This window comes from Taudactylus pleione, unplaced genomic scaffold (assembly GCF_031769625.1).
Source record: "Taudactylus pleione unplaced genomic scaffold, aTauple2 ptg000120l, whole genome shotgun sequence".
Taxonomy (NCBI): domain Eukaryota; kingdom Metazoa; phylum Chordata; class Amphibia; order Anura; family Myobatrachidae; genus Taudactylus; species Taudactylus pleione.
This window is the reverse complement of record NW_028284522.1, coordinates 12,624,678-12,643,588: the sequence shown is the minus strand read 5'-3', so window position 1 is coordinate 12,643,588 and position 18,911 is coordinate 12,624,678. Positions and strand designations below refer to the sequence as shown.

The following is an 18,911-nucleotide window of genomic DNA, read 5'->3' as shown; positions in this document are numbered from 1 at the left end:
CACGTAACACATTTTCATGGTTGACTTCTACCGCACACTTCCCCTCTTATGTAACACCGTCTAGTCTCAGACACACTGCAAATGTGTTTTCTTGAATGAAATACATCCTTTTCTCACATTTTACCCACCAGCAGCTACAATGGCAAGCCTGCCACCTTATGTATTGAAGCAGTACCATTGTATCCTTGTATGATTCTGGGACATGTGTACCTTCTGTTCAACGTAAGTCATTTGTACTGATCACCCCAATGCACAGCGGAACTTCATTTGTTGTAACTTTATAAAGGATTATCATGGACAATATATAAACAATTGTATAAAAGGGTCAGATCATAAGGCCCAGTCAGGAAAATATAAAACCTGGCTAGCAATGTTATGCTCATTTGCAAAAACACTGACGATTTTTAACAAACAAAAAAAAAAAACATTTTACTTAAACATGTGGCCAATATCTGAAATACTACAGGTTGTTGGAAGGTACAAACGGAGCAGGATCTACTGAAGCAACAAGCCCAACCAATGTCTTTCTCCTCACTTTGGGAGTTGCTGGATTCTAGGTGAAACTTCAATTACAACTCAATATGCTCTTCAGAGTAATCTAGGTAACCCATTATATATCAGAAAAGGGAAGGTTTATATTTTCTAATGCACCTCTACCCTAACAATGCCGTGACCGTATCAACTACAATTATCTCTGCAGTTGAACCTTAGCTTCCTAATTTTGCGAACCCATTCCTGCGAGCTGACAGTATCTGTTACCGCCGTGACATGACCACAATGCAGCTACTAGAGCTCGGTAAATGTAGCAGCACAGTTTGACAGTCAGCGCAGTTACATGCAACCTCCCAACAATCTGTCACTTCAGAACATTGTATAGAAAAAAGCAATACGTGACAATTGCAGGATACTTTGACTAGCATTGAATGATTTAATATATTCACACACATTAATAGTACACCCATATCTGTATCTGATTTTTTTCCGGGTAAGTGGGGGGTAATTATTTTGGTCATTTTCTAATAATAATGACCAGAGACATACTATCGACCCAGAGGTATTTATAAGAAACATACTTACCTGTTTTATCCATTTACTTTGCTACAATTGAAGGAGACACTATAGCAATACATCGATATTGGATTTATCCCTTTAGAGGAAGGTTTAATATAATCACATATACAAGTGAATGTTACTAATACCTATAATATTGAATAATTGATTCTTTATAAATTAACAGTATACAGTGATTTTTTATTAATAACTTCTCAAACTTTACTTTCTCTTTTCTTGAATTTATTGTTTTAAATAGATCACTTAACAAGGTTTTAAAATGAAGATAATAAAAGTTATATTTTATGGTGTACAAACATATAGATTTGTATCTGTTGTGCGCCACCATTGGACATCTCTTCTCCTCCTCTGGAAATATGTACATTACTTTGACTAGCTGCCAAACTTCAAATCTCTTTTCTGCAACTTCTGACGTCTAAAGGTGCGTATCCACTTACAGACTGAAACGAGAGTACGATTACGACATTGTAATCGTGCAGTCGTTTCAGAGTCTGATGTGCCTACACTGAATGAGCAGTCGTTCAGTGTAGGCGCATCAATCATCCCCAAACATGGGGAACCCGACGACGTCGTCAGGTTGACCAGCATGCTCGAGTGATGATAGATGTCAAAAGTGACCAGCGCATCGCTGGTTGTTTTTGACTTTTAACTGCCCAATTTGCGGACGATTACTGAGCGATTGCACGATTAATCGTGCAACCGCTCAGTGATGTCGCGTAGTGGATACGGGGCATAAGGAACTGGATACAATTGTAGCTTTGATCTGACAAACAAGGGCTAAACCTAGCGTAGCCAATTGCATAAATAGTATTTGCAGAAAGAGGAGACAACTAAGCAGACAAGCTGCTAGGCAAGGCGTACCCAACCCACTGCTAAGTCACTAGCACCATCTTTAGTGAGATGCTAGCCTAACTATTGGGTCGGTCCTATATCTGGGTGAGCACCGTAAACACAGTCCATGAATGTTGTCAAAAGACAAAATGATCAGACATGCATTCTTGAAGTATTTTTTTTACCTCAAATGTGTACTTTTCTCTGTTGTTGAACAACATTAGTATAGTCATTTGGAAGGTTGAGACTTGCAGTATGTGTTTTCGGGTGTTAGAACCGGTAACCTGGGCTCCTCCTACACCAACTTCTGAGCCATCCTCCTAGAAACACAACAAAAAGGCAAATTATATGAATTATAAACTCAAATTGGAAAAGTCATGCGAGATATTTGGGAGATTTTGTTTACTTTTAGCTTTAATTTACTGTGCAGAATTTTACCTTTTTAACAGGTCCGTAAAATGTGGCATTGAGATCTGCGGAGCCCATGTGGTGCTGCAATGTGAGCTGTCGTCCACTGTGCTTGGCAAGATAAAACCTTTGTGAAGACAGACAGTGATTTACGCCAAAATGCAAGATCATTATCCAGATGGTAAAATAATTAACAGTAATGCAAGAAAAACACATTGTGAAGTGTTACATTTTTCTTTCTATTTGGTTTAATTAAATGTGTAAACTAAAAAAAGAATTTGACATAATATTCAACAGATTAATACATACATGGGTTACTGATCATGAGCTATATTGGCAGCATAGTATCAGACTTTAGTCTTGCATATACAGCTCACATAGAAAAACAACATTTTCCAGTGTTTCTTGCAATTGAGGCCCCCAGGGCACGGCACCACACCGCTGCTGCAAGCAAGACCATGCAGCCCTAGATCGTCCATAAGTATAGTGAAAACAGGACTTGGAGAAAGGTGTGAGAATGCACCTAGGGCAGATTCATATAGCCCCGGAACTTACCACGTGACTGCAACTCCTGGGTTTACTGTCCAGGGCTATTCAATTTCTTGCCAAATTAAATTTGCGGTATGCCCGCAGCGAACACGTGTTAACTCATAGCTTTTGGGTTAAGTCCCCGGAGCTATGGAATTACCCCACTAGATAAGCCCCAGAGGGTACACAATGCAGATTATTCCTTTCAACTTCAGGAGCAGTAAAGAAACTGCTTTAAGTGCACCTTCTGGGGCTTACCGTATGGGGTAGAGAGCAATGATTGAATAACTCAGGGCAGAGCTGCAGCTGCATGGTAAGTCCCTCCACTGATTGAATCTGCCCCAACTACAACAGATTTCTCTATTGCCAGTTTTGTTAAATCCACCACTATTCCTATAAGTCTTTGTTGCTGAAGGCAAACCTTTCAGGCTCATTCTACTGGCTTCTTCAGGCAATAAAACTGTAGAGCAATTAACTGAGCAAACTGGTGACTGGTTACACATCACCCACATCAGAATGGTTACCCTTGGTGGACCACACAAAGTAAGCGGTGGATTATATAAGAGAAGCTGTCACATGCTGCACTCAATCTGTACAAAATTTCAGCCGTGGCAATTGCAGCCGGATGCACTCTATGGGTAAAATCCTGGGAAACAAATATGGAAGGCAAAAGAGCAGTGCAAAATTTGCCGTTCAATGACTCTGACCTTTTTGACCCAGGGCTGGACAGGATTAGCGCTTCGTTCTTTCGTCGTAGTCAACTTATCAAAACCTGACTGTCAGAAATTTGTGTCTTGGGTTTGGGTGGAAAAAAAAAAAAAAGAAAAGGCACTCTGTCGAGGGCTACTTCGTTGTCCTGTGTTGGGTCACGGAATGGGTAAGCAGACTGGACAAGTATGCAAATCTTAAGTCTGATGTACTGCCTCCCCATTCAGACAAACCTGTTGTGGAAATTGTGTCTTCTGTTTGGGGACCAGTAGGATTGACGCAACTACAGATGTGGGTCAGTGGGCATTATAAAAAGAGAAGAGTATGAGATGGATGTCCCTTACGAGAGTCAAGGCCAGGATACAAGCTTATCAGGTGGCCATTCAGTCCCTATGGTTTGGGATGATTGTCCCATTCCAGAAAGATCAGAAAATCTTCATTTATTACTCATTTATTTTGTGCAAAAAAAAAAAAAAAAGGATTTTTCAGCACATCCTGAACCTGAAATCACTGAACTTGCATCTGCTGGTGTAGAGATTAAGTACGGAGTCTTTGTGTTCAGACATCCATGCCATGGAGCAGGACAAATTTCTCGCCTCCATGAATACATAAATTACCAATCTCCATATCCTAATCAGGGTGAGACGACATAGCGTCAAGACTTGCAGTGGGGAAAAACCAATTCTAGATCTAAGCTCTTCCTTTTGGGTTACTCACAGCTCCAAAGGCATTCACCAAAGTTGTGGCAAGCTTTTTTGTTTTGGTTTACACTGTACCTGGATGATTTATTTATTTAATAAAAGTACCTGACAGCAGAAATGCTAAATGCTCATGTAAAAGAAGTCTAGTCTTGCCCACGTCCGCCACATGTTTTCTCTGGGTCTCTAATTCAGACACCAGATGTGATGACAAGTGTTCGCTATATTATCTTGCAAATGAATAATTCGTTCTCCATTGTATGAAGACCTTCTGAATTCAGAATCTGGCCACAGTCATGTTCCAACCCTCTTTAGGAAAATATGCTCTGCAGACTCTTGATACAGACTCATCAGTGTCTTTTTGTCTTAAGAAAGGCAATCGTAACAACCTTTCCGCTGACCGGACTTTTCAAAACCATCAGGAGCCGCAACACAAGACCCTCTTCACCTGGGATTTAAAACATCTGGATCTTGTTATAAGCAAAATCCAGGGGCACTCTTGTTAAGGTGCTAGAGTCTTCACTTAAACATTGTATGCAAGAAACTAGCTTTTATGCGAGTGCTTTTAACTGGTCTTAAATAAAAAGGTTAGACAGATAAAGAACTATTAGTGCTCTTCTTGATTTTCCACTTTTGTATATATATATACATTGTTTTGGGGGAAATTATATGAAAACACTAAAAATGTGTGTGAGCATAAGAGGGAGATTTAGAATACTCACTGGTTTCATACTTCTTCACTATTGTGGTTACACTTTCCATTTTCATGCAAGAATTAAAAGAATATTGACTATTCAAGTCAGGGTTTACTACCATCCTGAATGCTGCGGGAAAGAATCTCCTGCTGCCCCGGAAAGTTACACAAAACTCCTGTATTTCTCTACGGCCCTGCCACCAATCCAGACATCGCATCCATGAGCCCAGATGAGACAGGGGTGGGGGGCGGACTTTATCCAGATGTCTGGGATTTGCCACTACCCCATCGCAACTCCAGACTACACATGCACGGATCAGGATGCAACAGGGGCGGTGCATGGACATCACCTGGCCATCCTGGACTCCCCCCCCACAGTCCCAACAGACTGCACATGAGCGATTCCAGGTGTGACGGGGGCAGGGCAAGCGGTCGTCATGATATCTGCGGCAACTTAAGAAGCCAGCCACCGCAGGAATTATGGTTAGCAGTGGCCTCGCCTGGAAGAGCGCGCGTGGATTACGGCAGCATCCTCTACTCTGGTCTCCAAGGTGGATAGTAAATAAAAAGACTAAGTAGAGGAGGAATTCAAAGGAGTGTTGTACCCCCCCCCCCCCACGTCTTGAGATATATACTCTATTTTAAATCAGATGCACACTCAGTAGTAAATATTAATATTAAAGGATCAAAATATAAAATCAGATTTTAACATTACAGGTGGAGTCTCCCATATATCTAAATATTCCAAAATACAGATTATTATTTTTAGCATGACAGATAGTGAAACCTTTGCTTTTTGGATAGTTCAATGTACACAAACTTTGTTTAAGGCACAAAATTGTTAAAAATATTGCATAAAATTACCTGCAGGCTGTGTGTATAAGGTGTATACACAACATAAATGCATTCTGTGTTTAGATTTGGGTCCCATTCCCAAGATCTCATTATGGTATGCAAATATTCCAAAATACAGAATATTCCGATATCCAAAATACCCCTGGTCCCAAGCATTTTAGATATGGGAGAAACAACCTGTACAACTCTTAGGGGAAAAAGTATATGAAGGAGGCGAAACCAAAGGCTAATTTTCCCACCAAGGATTGTAATGATAAAACCTATATTAATATTTTGACTTCTTTCGTGTTTGCTACTGAGAATGCATCAAAATATAGATTTAATGGATGAAGAAATAATAATAATAATAAAAAAAAAAAAAAAAAAACTAAAGTTTCCAGGTTAGGGTTTAAAAAATGCTTTCTCAGAGGACTCATTTTGGTTGAGTCAACCAGTGTCACATACTGGGACTGATTTTAAGTCTAACGCAACGATACATACACAAACCCCCCTTGCGGCATGCTACAGTACTATCGTTTTCACCTGCCACTGCAGAACACACCCCGAGTGGCAATAGATATGCCCATAGGTAGAGCTATACACGCTCCTTTGGGCAGAGCATGATACACACCCTCAACGGCACACATTTTGCATGGCTCATTCTACCACCAACTAATCTTAAACCAGTTTTCAAAAGTAGGCAAGTGTGATGTTTTACCAGTTCATTTATCATTGGGCACAGAGGGAGTTTGCATATCGACTGATGTTAATCAATTCATGCTGATGTGTTGCAGTGTGAGACATTTACAGTCAGTCATTTAATGCAGAATTACAGATTTTTGTTTGTTCTTATTTTTTCATAATTTTTTGCGAGTCTACATCAAGAAATATTACCTTTATGGAAAGAAAAAGACCATGAAAAGACTGGTTTTTGAATCACAATAACATTATATTAGAAGTGGAAGCGCTAGTAACTAACTGCATGTTTGTTTATATGTTTGAGAGTATACGTGGAGCAAAGGTTTTTCAATTTGTTTATTTTTAGTTCTGCTCTGTTATGTTTGATTGCTTAGTTGTTATATTGTATGCCATTTCTTAAGGTGCATACACACGTGACGATTAGCTCCCCGAATGAAATTGTCCTGTGTGTCCCCGGCAGGGGTGTGCTCAGTGTCGTTAACGACACTGAGCACAAACACTGAGCGAAATCAAGAGCGATTTCGTTCAGTGCCGGCCACCCACCCTCATTCCCGAACATGTTCAACCTGACATTATCGTCAGGTTGGACGGAAGGTTCGGCCGATGAACGGTAACTACCAACGTGAGCGCGCATCGCATTGGTAGTTATCGGTCATCGTTTTGGGGCTGAAACTGAACGATAACGACATCTTTATCGTTCAGTTGTCCACAAAAAAAAATAATAATAAATCGACCAGTGCGTACGCACCCTTAGTCTGTAAACCCATCTCCAATTGATGTTGCAGTGCACAGTGGAAGAGATAGACTGCAAACAAGATTTGAGTTTTACACAAGTGTCTACTACTGCCACATCTTTCTCTGCACCTTATGGTAGCAGTGTCCCCAAATGGATTCAGAGAAATGGATTTAACGGTAAGTCCAAATATTATTTCTATTAGTTGTGAATCACTATCTTTAATAATCAGGCTGTGGATACTGGATAGTAAATTCTATTTTCCTGAGACAACAACAAGAAAACAATTAAAAGTGTAGCTTCAAATCATTTTTAAACATACCTTCTAAATATTTCAAAAGCATGCCTGGGAGCTGGTGGGATGTTGCATTTTGGAGTAGCAGACTGTGTGGGCCAGTAGCCAGTGGTAAGCACTCTGACTGTGAGATCTACACCTCCTAATGAGACCTGAAATATAAGATCAGCACATTAGCAACAAAGTAACAACATGAGAGTACAAGATGCCTGCACCAACTAATATCACAAACATACCCCTGTGGTCTGCAAATGTTGCCTGAATTCATCCATAGTGGTGTTTGAGATGCTCATGTCTCTAAACATACCCTCCAACTTTGACGTAAATTGGCATCCGCACTCAGTCTGAAATTAAAGGTGCAATTTTACATTTTATTACTTTTTTTTCCCCAAGCAGACAAATTATACAGTCCCTGTTAAATTTGCATAATTAAGATCCTGAAAAAACACAAGGCCTACAGACTCATGTCCAAGGTGTGCTTGGTAAATGGGAGATGAGGGAGGTTACAGTATAAACTTGCTGGAGATTTTTCCCAATCTAGCATTTCTCTAGTGGTAAACAAGCTTATTCTATCTGTGTACAGTTCACCGTGCATACGTGATTGCTTTATTGTGCTTTATTAACACCTAAAGCTACGTCCACACTAAACATTTTTATTGTAAACAAAACGTGGACAGTTTTAACAAATCTGCACACTACTGTATGTAGTACCATGACATTTTTATATATGCTAATACTAGTGTCTATACACGTAAAAATGGTGTAGATCACTGGAAAACTACTTTCCCACCATGTGTAAACAGTAATGCAAGGGAATTTAAACAATGAAAATATATATTTGTATTTACAGTATTAATTCAACATTTCGGACTCATTACAAGTCCTTTATCATCTTGACTAAGCAATCGTAATGATCCAAGACATTGACCCAAGATTTAATTTCCTCTTGACGGCTGGTTTCTAAATTGTGCTCTATATGCCTATCTTAGCACCAGGTCTGATTATAAATACATTGTCGTGGTTATGACATGAACAGGCTTTATAATACATAAATAGTGAATTGTGTGTAATTTCTGAACTCCCAAAGCAAAAAGAATTCTCCTGTGAAAGAATCTCCAGGGGAAGCTGACACAGCGCACGGTGTCAGCTTCGGCCGGGGTAGACATCGCAAGATCTCTCTCCTGCCCCTGGGGCCTCCATAGGTGTAGAGCAGTTTACATCAACTGATGATGGTGTAAACTACTGGGGTCAAACTGCGAAAAGCTTTGCTTCTTTGAGTTTGGTACATAGGGGTCAGATCATAGCCCCTATTGATTATAATGGGGACTGTGATCTGCAGTGCTAATTAACACTATCAGGGATTTCTGTGAAATCTCCTGCATTGTGCTTTTAGTACATTAGCTACAAGTCATAAAATTATGCAAAAACTGCAATTTCTACATAGGTTTATGAAAAATAAAAAGCTTGATACATAGGCCCCTTAGGAACAATGAAGATTGGATTAAACTATCCTATGGTATTCCATGACATTTTATGCACATGTGAAAATAAACACAAATTTTAACTATCACCGCCTTTAACACCTATAAACATTCGTTATTGTCACCTTCAACTTAGATATCATATTTTTTTCAGAGTCATCGGAGACGCTCTTGTTGGTGAGTAGTCTTCTAGCCAGATGCTGCTTGTAATAACGTTCAAAAACATCTTTTTCTTGCATGAATCTAAAGAGGACCATTGCTTTGTCCAGTATGGATTCTACTTCTTGCTCCGTCAGCTTGGGAGAAAGCACATAAAGGTTATTGAAAAAGCACCGGAAAATTCACCTTACCGCAGAAGCTGCGAGGCCATCTCACCCACAGGAAGGAGCAAACATTACCACCTTACACGTAAACTGTGTCTAATGTCACAAGAAACATAACGCTCAATGTGCTACACTGCATTCACGTGTCATCACTGTACTAAAAGCAAGAGTGATTGTATGTATGCCAGTGGTGGCTCAAAGTATTATTAGAAACAAAATAAAATATTCCAAATAGTAAAGTGCAAAAAGTGGCTATAAACCTCAACATTAACCATACATATGACGTATAAATGATAAGCTTACTAGTAAGAAATGTGGGTGTAGTAATGCAGGGCTGTTGGCTTTTCTCCAAATGGCAAACTTACCTCATTTATGGTGTGTGGGAAAAAAAACAAACGAAAATCAAAATATAACAGAATACCACCCGTCACCTATCTTAGTCTCTGAAGTAGCACACCACAGGAATTCGGATTTTAGTTTACTTTTATACATACTGCACTTGCTAGACAGCAATGAATCAATTAAAAGTTGCTAAAAACTATCCTACTAATACATGTAAACCATATGTAGGGAGCCTCTAAAAAATAAAAGCCACACAAGTCAGTCAAGAGATAGTTCGAAGCATAATTGGTTATTAAAATTATTATAAGAACATTGATATGACAAATAGTAAAACTTGGACAATTATACTTACTCCTTTAACTCCTTTCTTCAGTTTGTCATCAATAAATAAGGAAAGGTACTCAGGGGACCTGGAGTTCAGATTAAGGAAATACTCAAAGTCTCCAGCAATGGTTTGCTTGAAAAGACGATCATTACTAAAAGACTCCTGAAGGAATCGATCAAACCTGCTCTTCAGGTCCAATAGACCCTATGGAAAGTGAATAGACGGAGTTACTTCACAGAAACACCTGTGATGATATTGTATATTTCAAATGATATTCCCACATATAGTAACAGAAAAGAGATATAGAGCTAAGCTGCTGTATAAAGCTAGCTTAATGAGACATACAGGTCTGCAAATAAGACCCACTGCTTAAGGTATTCTGACGACATAATTACATTATTAATGGTGACAGACCAGATCAACTATTACTGCATCACTTAATTTGCCCGACTCTTTATATTAATATTTATATAGCGGTAGTATATGCTGTTGCTCTTTACAATTGGGACATTAACAATTAGATGCTATGGCAGCACATACATCAATAACAAAAATGCAATCAAACCCTCTAAAGTTTTGTTTTACCACTTTATTTTTTCATCCATCGTTTGACAGTGAATAATGTGACACTACAACAGTGATATGGAAGCCAGTTAGTGTCACAGTAAAGCTGGGTACACATTACACAATGTGTACTCAGCACGACATCGCTAGCAACGCACCCTGCATGCAGCAAGTGCAAGCACAGTTGCCGATGTCTGGTTAGACAGGGGGGGGGGGGGGAGCTACGGGTCATGCTGCAGCATGGTACCATTAGCGACATCCCAGTCTGCCCTGCAGCACGTGGAAAATCAAATAAATAAATTGTATGTAATTGGATAGATCTATATTTATAATAAAAAAAAAAAAACACACCTTACACTTAGACTATTTTTATTTGAGGGACTAGTTGTAACATTTTGGGTATTGTTATGGTGTCTCCTCTATATGGTTGCTGTGTATTAGGGAAAGGGTTCCACAGAATGCCTGCTAAATACACCACTAACACACACTAATTTTAATCTTGTTTTCTTGAAGTTTCCTTTCTGAATAGAACCCTCCTCTCTTCCTGTCTCCTTCTAGTGTGTGGCTTCTACCTCTTCTGTTTCAGCACACAGGCTATTAGAAGGAAGTAAAGAACGAGTCTAAAAAAAGGTTTCAAACATAAATGTTGGGAAAAACACTTGAATATTTTTAGCCACTGATTGGTTGAAGATATATCAACCAGAGCTGAAAGGCCAGTAGAAGATAATCCGTAAACCTGTTGGATCAAAATAGTCCCAGTGCAGGGAATAGAACAGGAAGATGATTGCAAGTTTTGTTTTCTTACCATACAATAATCAAGATCGATATGATTTTTGGAATGATGTTTTTCTTGGTATGGCTACTATCATTGATTTTTCATTCTCCACAGGACAAGCAGGGTATGCATGTCAGAAAATAAATGACACACACGAGATATATATATATATATATATATATATATATATAAAATTTAGTCCTACTCATGAGTGGGCAGCTGAGAAAGGAGGAGAGGGCTTAGAGTGGGGATTGGGGCTGTTGTGAGGGTACATATGTGTTGGTAGAATAGGTGGGATTAGGGTAAAACGCAATAGATACACGTTTTCAGGAACAATTAAAGATTTGAAGGCCGTACGACCAGTCATCGAGCAGTGTAAGAAGTTGCATAAGTCGGTCGTGGGATGAGAGGTTTTGTACGAGGGATTGAGTGAAGGTTATCAGAGCTTTAGGTAGCATTGGGACCTCAACTTGGAGAGAACATAGAAACAGTTCGTACTCCAAGTACAGAAGGCTAATGGGCAGGCCAGGAGAGATCGGTTTGGGTGTCATCACTGTGGAGATGATACTGGGGGCAGAGTTTGTTCACCAAAAAGAGAAGTATACGGTGAGAAAAGCAGCAAGAATAGAGTCATGGGTGACTGTTAAATATATTTGGAGTAGAGGGAAGGATGAACCAAAAGGTAGACAAAAGTAGTGTCTTATAAAGTAGGAAGTGAACCAGGAAAGAACTGTGGACCTAATTCAGAGTCAGTCGTAAGCAGCCGCTCGGTCGTACGTATCCGATGTTTCCAAACCACGCATGCGTACGGTTAGTTGTGCGCACGAGACCTTGCGATCCAAAATGCTGTTGATCGTACGGCTTACGAGCAGGAAGTGGCTTACGAGACTTGATTGACATGAAAGGTCGCTTGTGGGTGTCGACGGGGGTGGTGCTCTAAAAACGCAGGCATTCTTCACCGTTTTCAGGGCGTTTCAGGGGCGTAAATAAATTTACTGCTACGACCGACACAGAAGGCCGGAAGTAGTAAAACGTCACACTGCGGGCAGGTTAGAGGCCTGGCTGATTGTACAGCTTGAGGTTGGTTATTTGCTCTCTCAAGCCCCAGAGCACAATCGATACTATCGAATGTGACTAATGTTATGTTTGATGTTTCTATTTTGAGCCACACAATGCAAGCAGCTAATAATCGATTGTTGAAGCTAATAACACTGCTAAATTGATTCAGTTGCATTAGCGAATAATAAGAATAAATACATTTCATGGGGATGGCTGATTCTATGCGTTTTTTTGTTAATTTTTGGTGTAATTTGCACACAACACAAGCGGCCGCAAGCAGCAGAAGAAAATTAACATACAGCGACTGACAACGATCACTAACTGCTATCACTCGCTAGCTAGATGAGGTGCTTTGTTCATGTATTGGCGTCACTTTGGTTGCAATCGCCCGGCCGTGCGATTGTTTTTTTTCTGATTCTCGATCGTTAGGCGTACGACCGAGCGGCCGCTTACGACCGACTCTGAATGAGGTCCTGTGTCCCTAAGGCCAATAAGGTAATTAGTGTGGAGGAGAAGACTGTAATTAAGTGTGATAACCAGCAGAGAGGTCCAAGTGACTGTAAGGAGAATAACCCGTAAACTTTGCTGTAAGCCAGGAATCTTCAACCTTTAAGACAGTGTGGGGCACATTAAAAAATTCAACAAAGCCCGAGGGCCACTAAGCTATGCTGCAGTATTTAGACTCTGCCCCCTCCTCACACAATTATGTCCCATAACTGCCCCCTCCTACAATTTCAATTACGTCCCAGCACAGCCCCCCTCCTCCAGCAAATATAATTATGCCTCATAATGGTCTCTCCTCCTCATTATGTCAGATAGTTGCCCCCATCCTCAAACAATTATGTCCCAAAACTGCCCCTCTGCAGTGCCCCCAGTAGTGGTCCCCTATGCAGTGGCCCCAGTAGTAGTCCCACCTATGCAGCGCCCCCAGTAGTAAGGGGGCACTGCAGTGCCCCTAGTAGTGGTCCTTCCTATGCAGTGCCCCTTATACAGTGCCCCCAGTAGTAGTCCCCCCCCATGCAGTGCCCCAGTAGTGGTCCCCTCTATGCAGTGCCCCCACCCCTATGCTGTACCCCTTACATATATTGGACAAGACACAAAAAAAAAAAAAACACCCTTACCTGAATCCCCGTGCTTGCCGCAGTCCGCTCCTTCATCCTCCCAGCCCAGTGCTCTGCACTATGGGAGAGACGTCATCATTGCAAGAGCCGGAAGGCGGAGCTCATGAGTGAGCTCCAGACCAGCTCCCTCTGTGGATGCAGCAGCCAATAAGAGTCGGACTCTCATTAGCTGCAAAACAAACAAACCACTGCCAGGTAGTACGAGTGTACTACCCGGCGTCTGTGTTTGTTTCTATGTAGTGCGGATCGTGGGCCACGGGTTGAAGACCTCTGCAGATCACTGTGCACTTTTGTAAATGCAGTGGAATGTTGGGGGTGAGGAGGGACTGATTGCATAGAGTTATGAACGGAGAAGGAGATTGTACTGAATTTGCTTCATTATTTGGATGGTTTACAGTGAAATAGAAAAATACTACAGTAGTTGGAGAGAGGCTAGGTCAAAGGATGGTTTCTTTAGGATGACTTAAGCCTGTGTTTAAAGTTAGATGCAAAAGTGGCAGTGTAAATGGGACAGGATAAAGAGATGAGCTAGAGGTGGGCATGCAATGGTGAGAGGGAGCAGAGAAGATGGAAGGGAATAGTGGCATGAAGGCAGGTTGTAGGGTGAAATCAGACGAGTTTAGAAACTTAGCCCTCTACCTACTAGGCCCTACTTGGTCTTGCGAATTGGAGATTTTATTTTCTGGGTAACTTCACTGTATGACATTTAACCGCTTCAAGTTTAAGAACTGACAGAGACAAAATAAAATCTAATATTCACTTTCACAACATTAAATTGCTACAATGTTTTGCTTGTGAATAATACACCAACCTGTATATAGTCAACTGGATTTTTTCCTTCCCCTTCTTCAGAAACCAGAGCTTTGCCCTGTTCTCGAAGATATAAACTCATGCACTCACACATCGTCTTCAGACCATTCGGGACTCTACTGAACAACTTGTACATACAGGCAAGATCTGAAAGAAATATAAGTAGCAGACAAACTAAATTAGAGATTTCAGTTAAGACCCTGTATTTCAACTATTCCGCATACTCCTGTGCGAAAACTTTTTCTATGTTCTTAAGGTAGACATCTTAACACCTCTGGCAGCCATTCACCAAACTTTCTTTTTTTCAGGATGAGAAGTACTTTTTAAACATATATAAATGTATGTGATTAGATGCCTTCACTAGGGAGATTACAAACAATGTTTTAAAACATTTTTTAAATCTCTTTACAAAAGTCAATGTTTATACGATGACTGGTTTCCCACAGGAAGATGAGACGCCATCGTCCTCACAGGACACCTGGCTTGTATTTCTATAGTTATAGCAGTTCCTCATCTAGAAGCCATAATTACTTTATGACCGTTAGCATATGCACAAAAAAGAGAACTGGTTATGAAACACGACATTTTTGTAGCTGAGCCATATGCTGTGTGTGACACCTACCTTCTGTCTTTCCATTTTTCAACATATGGACTAGGCCAGAGTTCTCCATCTCCACGATAGTTTTCATGTGCTTGGAGATTAGCTCCCTCTCCACGACCTTCACAATGGGCTCCTCTGTGGATTTGTCTAGACAGTGTATGACTCGTTCTATTTCTTCATTTATTCTAGCCTCTACTTTCTTTATATACACTGAGGCACTGTTTTCAGCTAAAAACTTCTGGCTTTCCATCTGCATAGAAAACAAAGCCGTGGTAGGTATTTTAGGATTTGAAGGACAACAGATTGGTTAAAAAGAATGAAAAACTATACAAATGCGTTTCATATATAGCAGCATAGAATAAACAAGCTAATATCAGACTCAAATATGTGGCCACTGTATAATTTACTGACACTACTAACAGTATTCATACCTGAAAGAACTCTGCAGACATTTCCAAAAATGGTGCCTCAAAGTCTTCTTCATACACAGATCTTCCTTCCAGACCAAGGATCATAAGCATCTGACAGGCATTTCTTATTGCGCCTCTGTTACAGTTTACACAATGAAAAGAGTTATATTAGCATTGGGGTGGAATGATTCAGGAGAACTACATCTAAAATACAGTGATCTCAACAGATAGAACATTTAAGTACTGCGATACAATTAAAATATATTTTTTCAAGATTTGACAAAGCAATAGAACCAAGAACATAAGGGCCAATATTGGTCTTAAATATACATTCACTAGGACCAGACACTTATTGGATACAATGTTTTGGATTCAATTTTAAATTGGTTGTACCTATCCAACTATAATTTACTGCGCCATGTAATCAGCTTCTTTAGAAGTCGTGTGGCTCCTTGGTGTCATTTATCAGGCTAACATACAGGAAGTCTGAGGTGTACACAAAACTGTCCAAAGATTAAGCAATATGAAAATAGGCAATTTATTAAACTGGATGGGAGATTACAATGAATAATAGACCTCCGAGAAATAGGCAATTTATATTTATTCAATTACCCAAATAACCAACACCTAGAAATGTTTTAAAACCTCCAAATCATAGTAATTATTCCCCAAGCTCCCTCTAAGACTAATGGAAGAAGGAAAAACTTTTTAGACTGGTCAGCTGAACATGCACTGGTATACTGGCTGTTTATCCACAGATATGAATCCAGTAGTTGCAAGAGGTTTCTCACTAAAAACCTTGCAACACGGAAAAAGATAGCAATAGAGCTTACTTATTAGAATAAGGGTAAATAATGATTGTAAGCCCTTTTCACATATACACAAACTTTCAGAATCTTAATCATGCACTGATTACTATACACAACATGCGAAACACATACAGGGTGGATGCTATAATAAAGGGATAGGTACGGGATGCTGGCGGTCAGAATCCCAACAGGTTTAGAATACAGACACTTTGTTGGTCGGTAACCTAACCCTCCCCCTCTCATTACCCTAACCCTCCCCCCCAGTGCCTAAACCTAACCTCCCTGCAACGTAAACCTCCTCCTAGCGCCTAACCCCAACGCTAACCCTCCCCCTAATCCAGCTACCTACCTTCGGGATTCCGGTGGCCAGGAATCCGGCGCCGGCATTCTGACATTTATATCTGTGTGTGACCGAGCCTGAATCTGTATACAAAGCCCTACGATGCAGCGGCCCCAGCTTTAATCCATGTCAAGTTCAGTTATACTTCATTTACAGACTTAGGCGCACACAGATATACAAGTGTCACATATAAAATTAATCAGTGCAGTCTCCTGGTGCATCTTAGTTGCATCGCATTGCAACGAATACCCCTTTCACATCGCATTTGGCGGGTTGCACCTGGGATTTGTGCACGCATCGATCCCGGGTGCGACCCGTTTGCAACCCCAGACTGGCAGCCTGACCCGGCATTAGTGAAGTTACCGCCATCGCTGCTGAGCCAGCGCTTGGAGATGATCTAGTCTCGAAGCACCAGCTCTCCCTATGCAGTGAATGGGACCCGGGTCGCCTCGACCCAGGTTACCCGTTCACACCGCACCGCGAGTCGTGTTGAACTCGTGTTCAACCCTGCAGCCACAAAAGTTGAAATGCTGGCTCGCTCGACCCAGGTTATTTCAACTGGCCCCTTTCACACTGCGCAGTAACCTGGGTTGCTGCACGTTCATGTGCAGTAACCCGGGTTATTTGATGGCAGTGTGATAGGAGTATAAGTCACTTTTTTGGACGAAAGATACATTTGGCACTAGCACAGTCACACAAGACACAGCAGCTCCCTCAAGAGAAGTGTATCGCGCTGCATGGCGTATTGAGGCTAGATGTATGAGGATACGTCTGTATAAATAGAATTATATAGGTATGTAAAAAGATGAAGCGAGGCAAGGACTGGAGGAAATTTTTACATTTTTACTAGATAATGACTAAAACTTGTGAAACCTACTTAAACCAACTGATAACTACCTTAATAAAGCAAATAAGCTCTCACCTGTCCACAACTTCTCCTTTTCGCTCTCTTGCAATCATGTCTAGCAAGGTCTGCCGTAGGTGGTCTCGTATGCAACCATAGCGTACAACTTGATCACGGAATATTATCAAGCCCAGGTTATAGACATTTTCAACATTGTTTTGTTGTACATAGACTCTATCCTGGAAACAGAAACATTGAGAATAATCAGAACAAACTCATACATGGTACATATTCATTTCATCATAAGACATCAATAAATAGAAGAAACTGTTTCAGTTTTTATAATGCTCATTGATTACTCAGTGCTTTAATTATACCACTTGCAGACAGAAAATGGCAAAAACCCAGCTTTTACCCGGCACTTTGCGTGCCAGGTTTGTTGCCATTTTGTGTACAATACCCTTTTCACACAGGAAAATGAAAATCCTGGGTAATTCACTTTTACCTGGTAATTTGCTAAACAACCCGGATTTTTTCCTTGTGTGAAAAGGGTCAACCCGGAACTTAATTCCCAGGTCTACAACTCTGCAAAAAAAAACAGGGAATTTAGTCCCGGGATGACCCTTTCACACAGGGAAAAATCCTGGGTTGTTTAGCAAATTACCGGGTAAAAAGTGAATTACCCAGGATTTTCATTTTCAGTGTGAAAGGGGTATTTACATCTGTCCTTGTCTGTACACAGTGGAGCTAATCCCCAATACACACACTACTGGCTAATTTTATCATAATGCAATTGAAAAATCCCTTCAGGTGTGGAGAAGATTTGCTTCCCACAGCGGCTGTTATCCAGTGTTTACTACTTATATATTACATGAAGAGACCGCATGACTTGTTATAACAAAAAGTCTTTAGAACGTCAGTGTAATCCAAATGATATTAAAAACATTCAGAAACGCAAAAAAAAAAAAAAAAAAGTGTCTACTCTCTAAACATAAAATATTATGGGGATCAATTAAGCGCCTACACACAATTGTCTCAAATATAGCCTAGTCTCTAAAACTGCTAATTCAAAACTTTTTTTTTAATGGAAAGATCTAGGGGGGAATTTATTAAAGCTGGGAGAGCATTAAATTGTAATAAATAAATTACCAACCAGTCAGCTCCTATCATTTTATAAACACAGCCTTCATAATGTAAATTGGACGCTGATTAGTACTTTATCTATCTCCCAGCTTTGATAAATCCCCCCATAGCCTGGAGGAATTCAAATTTGTGGTGCTTTCAGTGTTTGTGATTAAAGAAATATAAATAAAATTAGGTACACAGTTCTTAAACAGGTATTTTAAGGGTGGCATTACTTGTTGTTTCATGGTCGTCTAGACCAGTGGTTCTCAAACTCTGGGCCTGATTCAGTGCCGCTCGCTAGATGCGGTCGCTCGCACGATGTGTATGCAGATTGCGTAGGCAGTGCTATCGCACAGCAATGCATTAGCATGCCCAATATTTCTTAGAGAGAGATCACAGTGTATGCAGACACCCACCAGCCTGTTTTAAGACGCTCACTTGTGCACGTCATGTCCAGGAAGTGTATGCAACCATCGGTACATT

The 18,911-nt window shown here is 40.5% G+C and overlaps 1 protein-coding gene across 1 annotated transcript in view; it reads right to left on the bottom strand.

Annotated features, from left to right (window-relative positions):
• The window catches only part of CUL3 (cullin 3), a 113,026-nt gene that overhangs the window by 11,066 nt on the left and 83,049 nt on the right, over positions 1-18,911 (bottom strand). Inside the window, exons 4-13 of the mRNA XM_088472067.1 lie at positions 17,382-17,542; positions 15,332-15,446; positions 14,922-15,150; positions 14,301-14,446; positions 9,998-10,174; positions 9,106-9,276; positions 7,736-7,843; positions 7,527-7,651; positions 2,341-2,437; positions 2,088-2,222 (exon numbers count right to left, since the gene is read on the bottom strand). Coding sequence (XP_088328193.1) covers positions 2,088-2,222; positions 2,341-2,437; positions 7,527-7,651; positions 7,736-7,843; positions 9,106-9,276; positions 9,998-10,174; positions 14,301-14,446; positions 14,922-15,150; positions 15,332-15,446; positions 17,382-17,542 — 1,464 coding nt within the window. The remainder of the gene's footprint in view (positions 1-2,087; positions 2,223-2,340; positions 2,438-7,526; positions 7,652-7,735; positions 7,844-9,105; positions 9,277-9,997; positions 10,175-14,300; positions 14,447-14,921; positions 15,151-15,331; positions 15,447-17,381; positions 17,543-18,911) is intronic.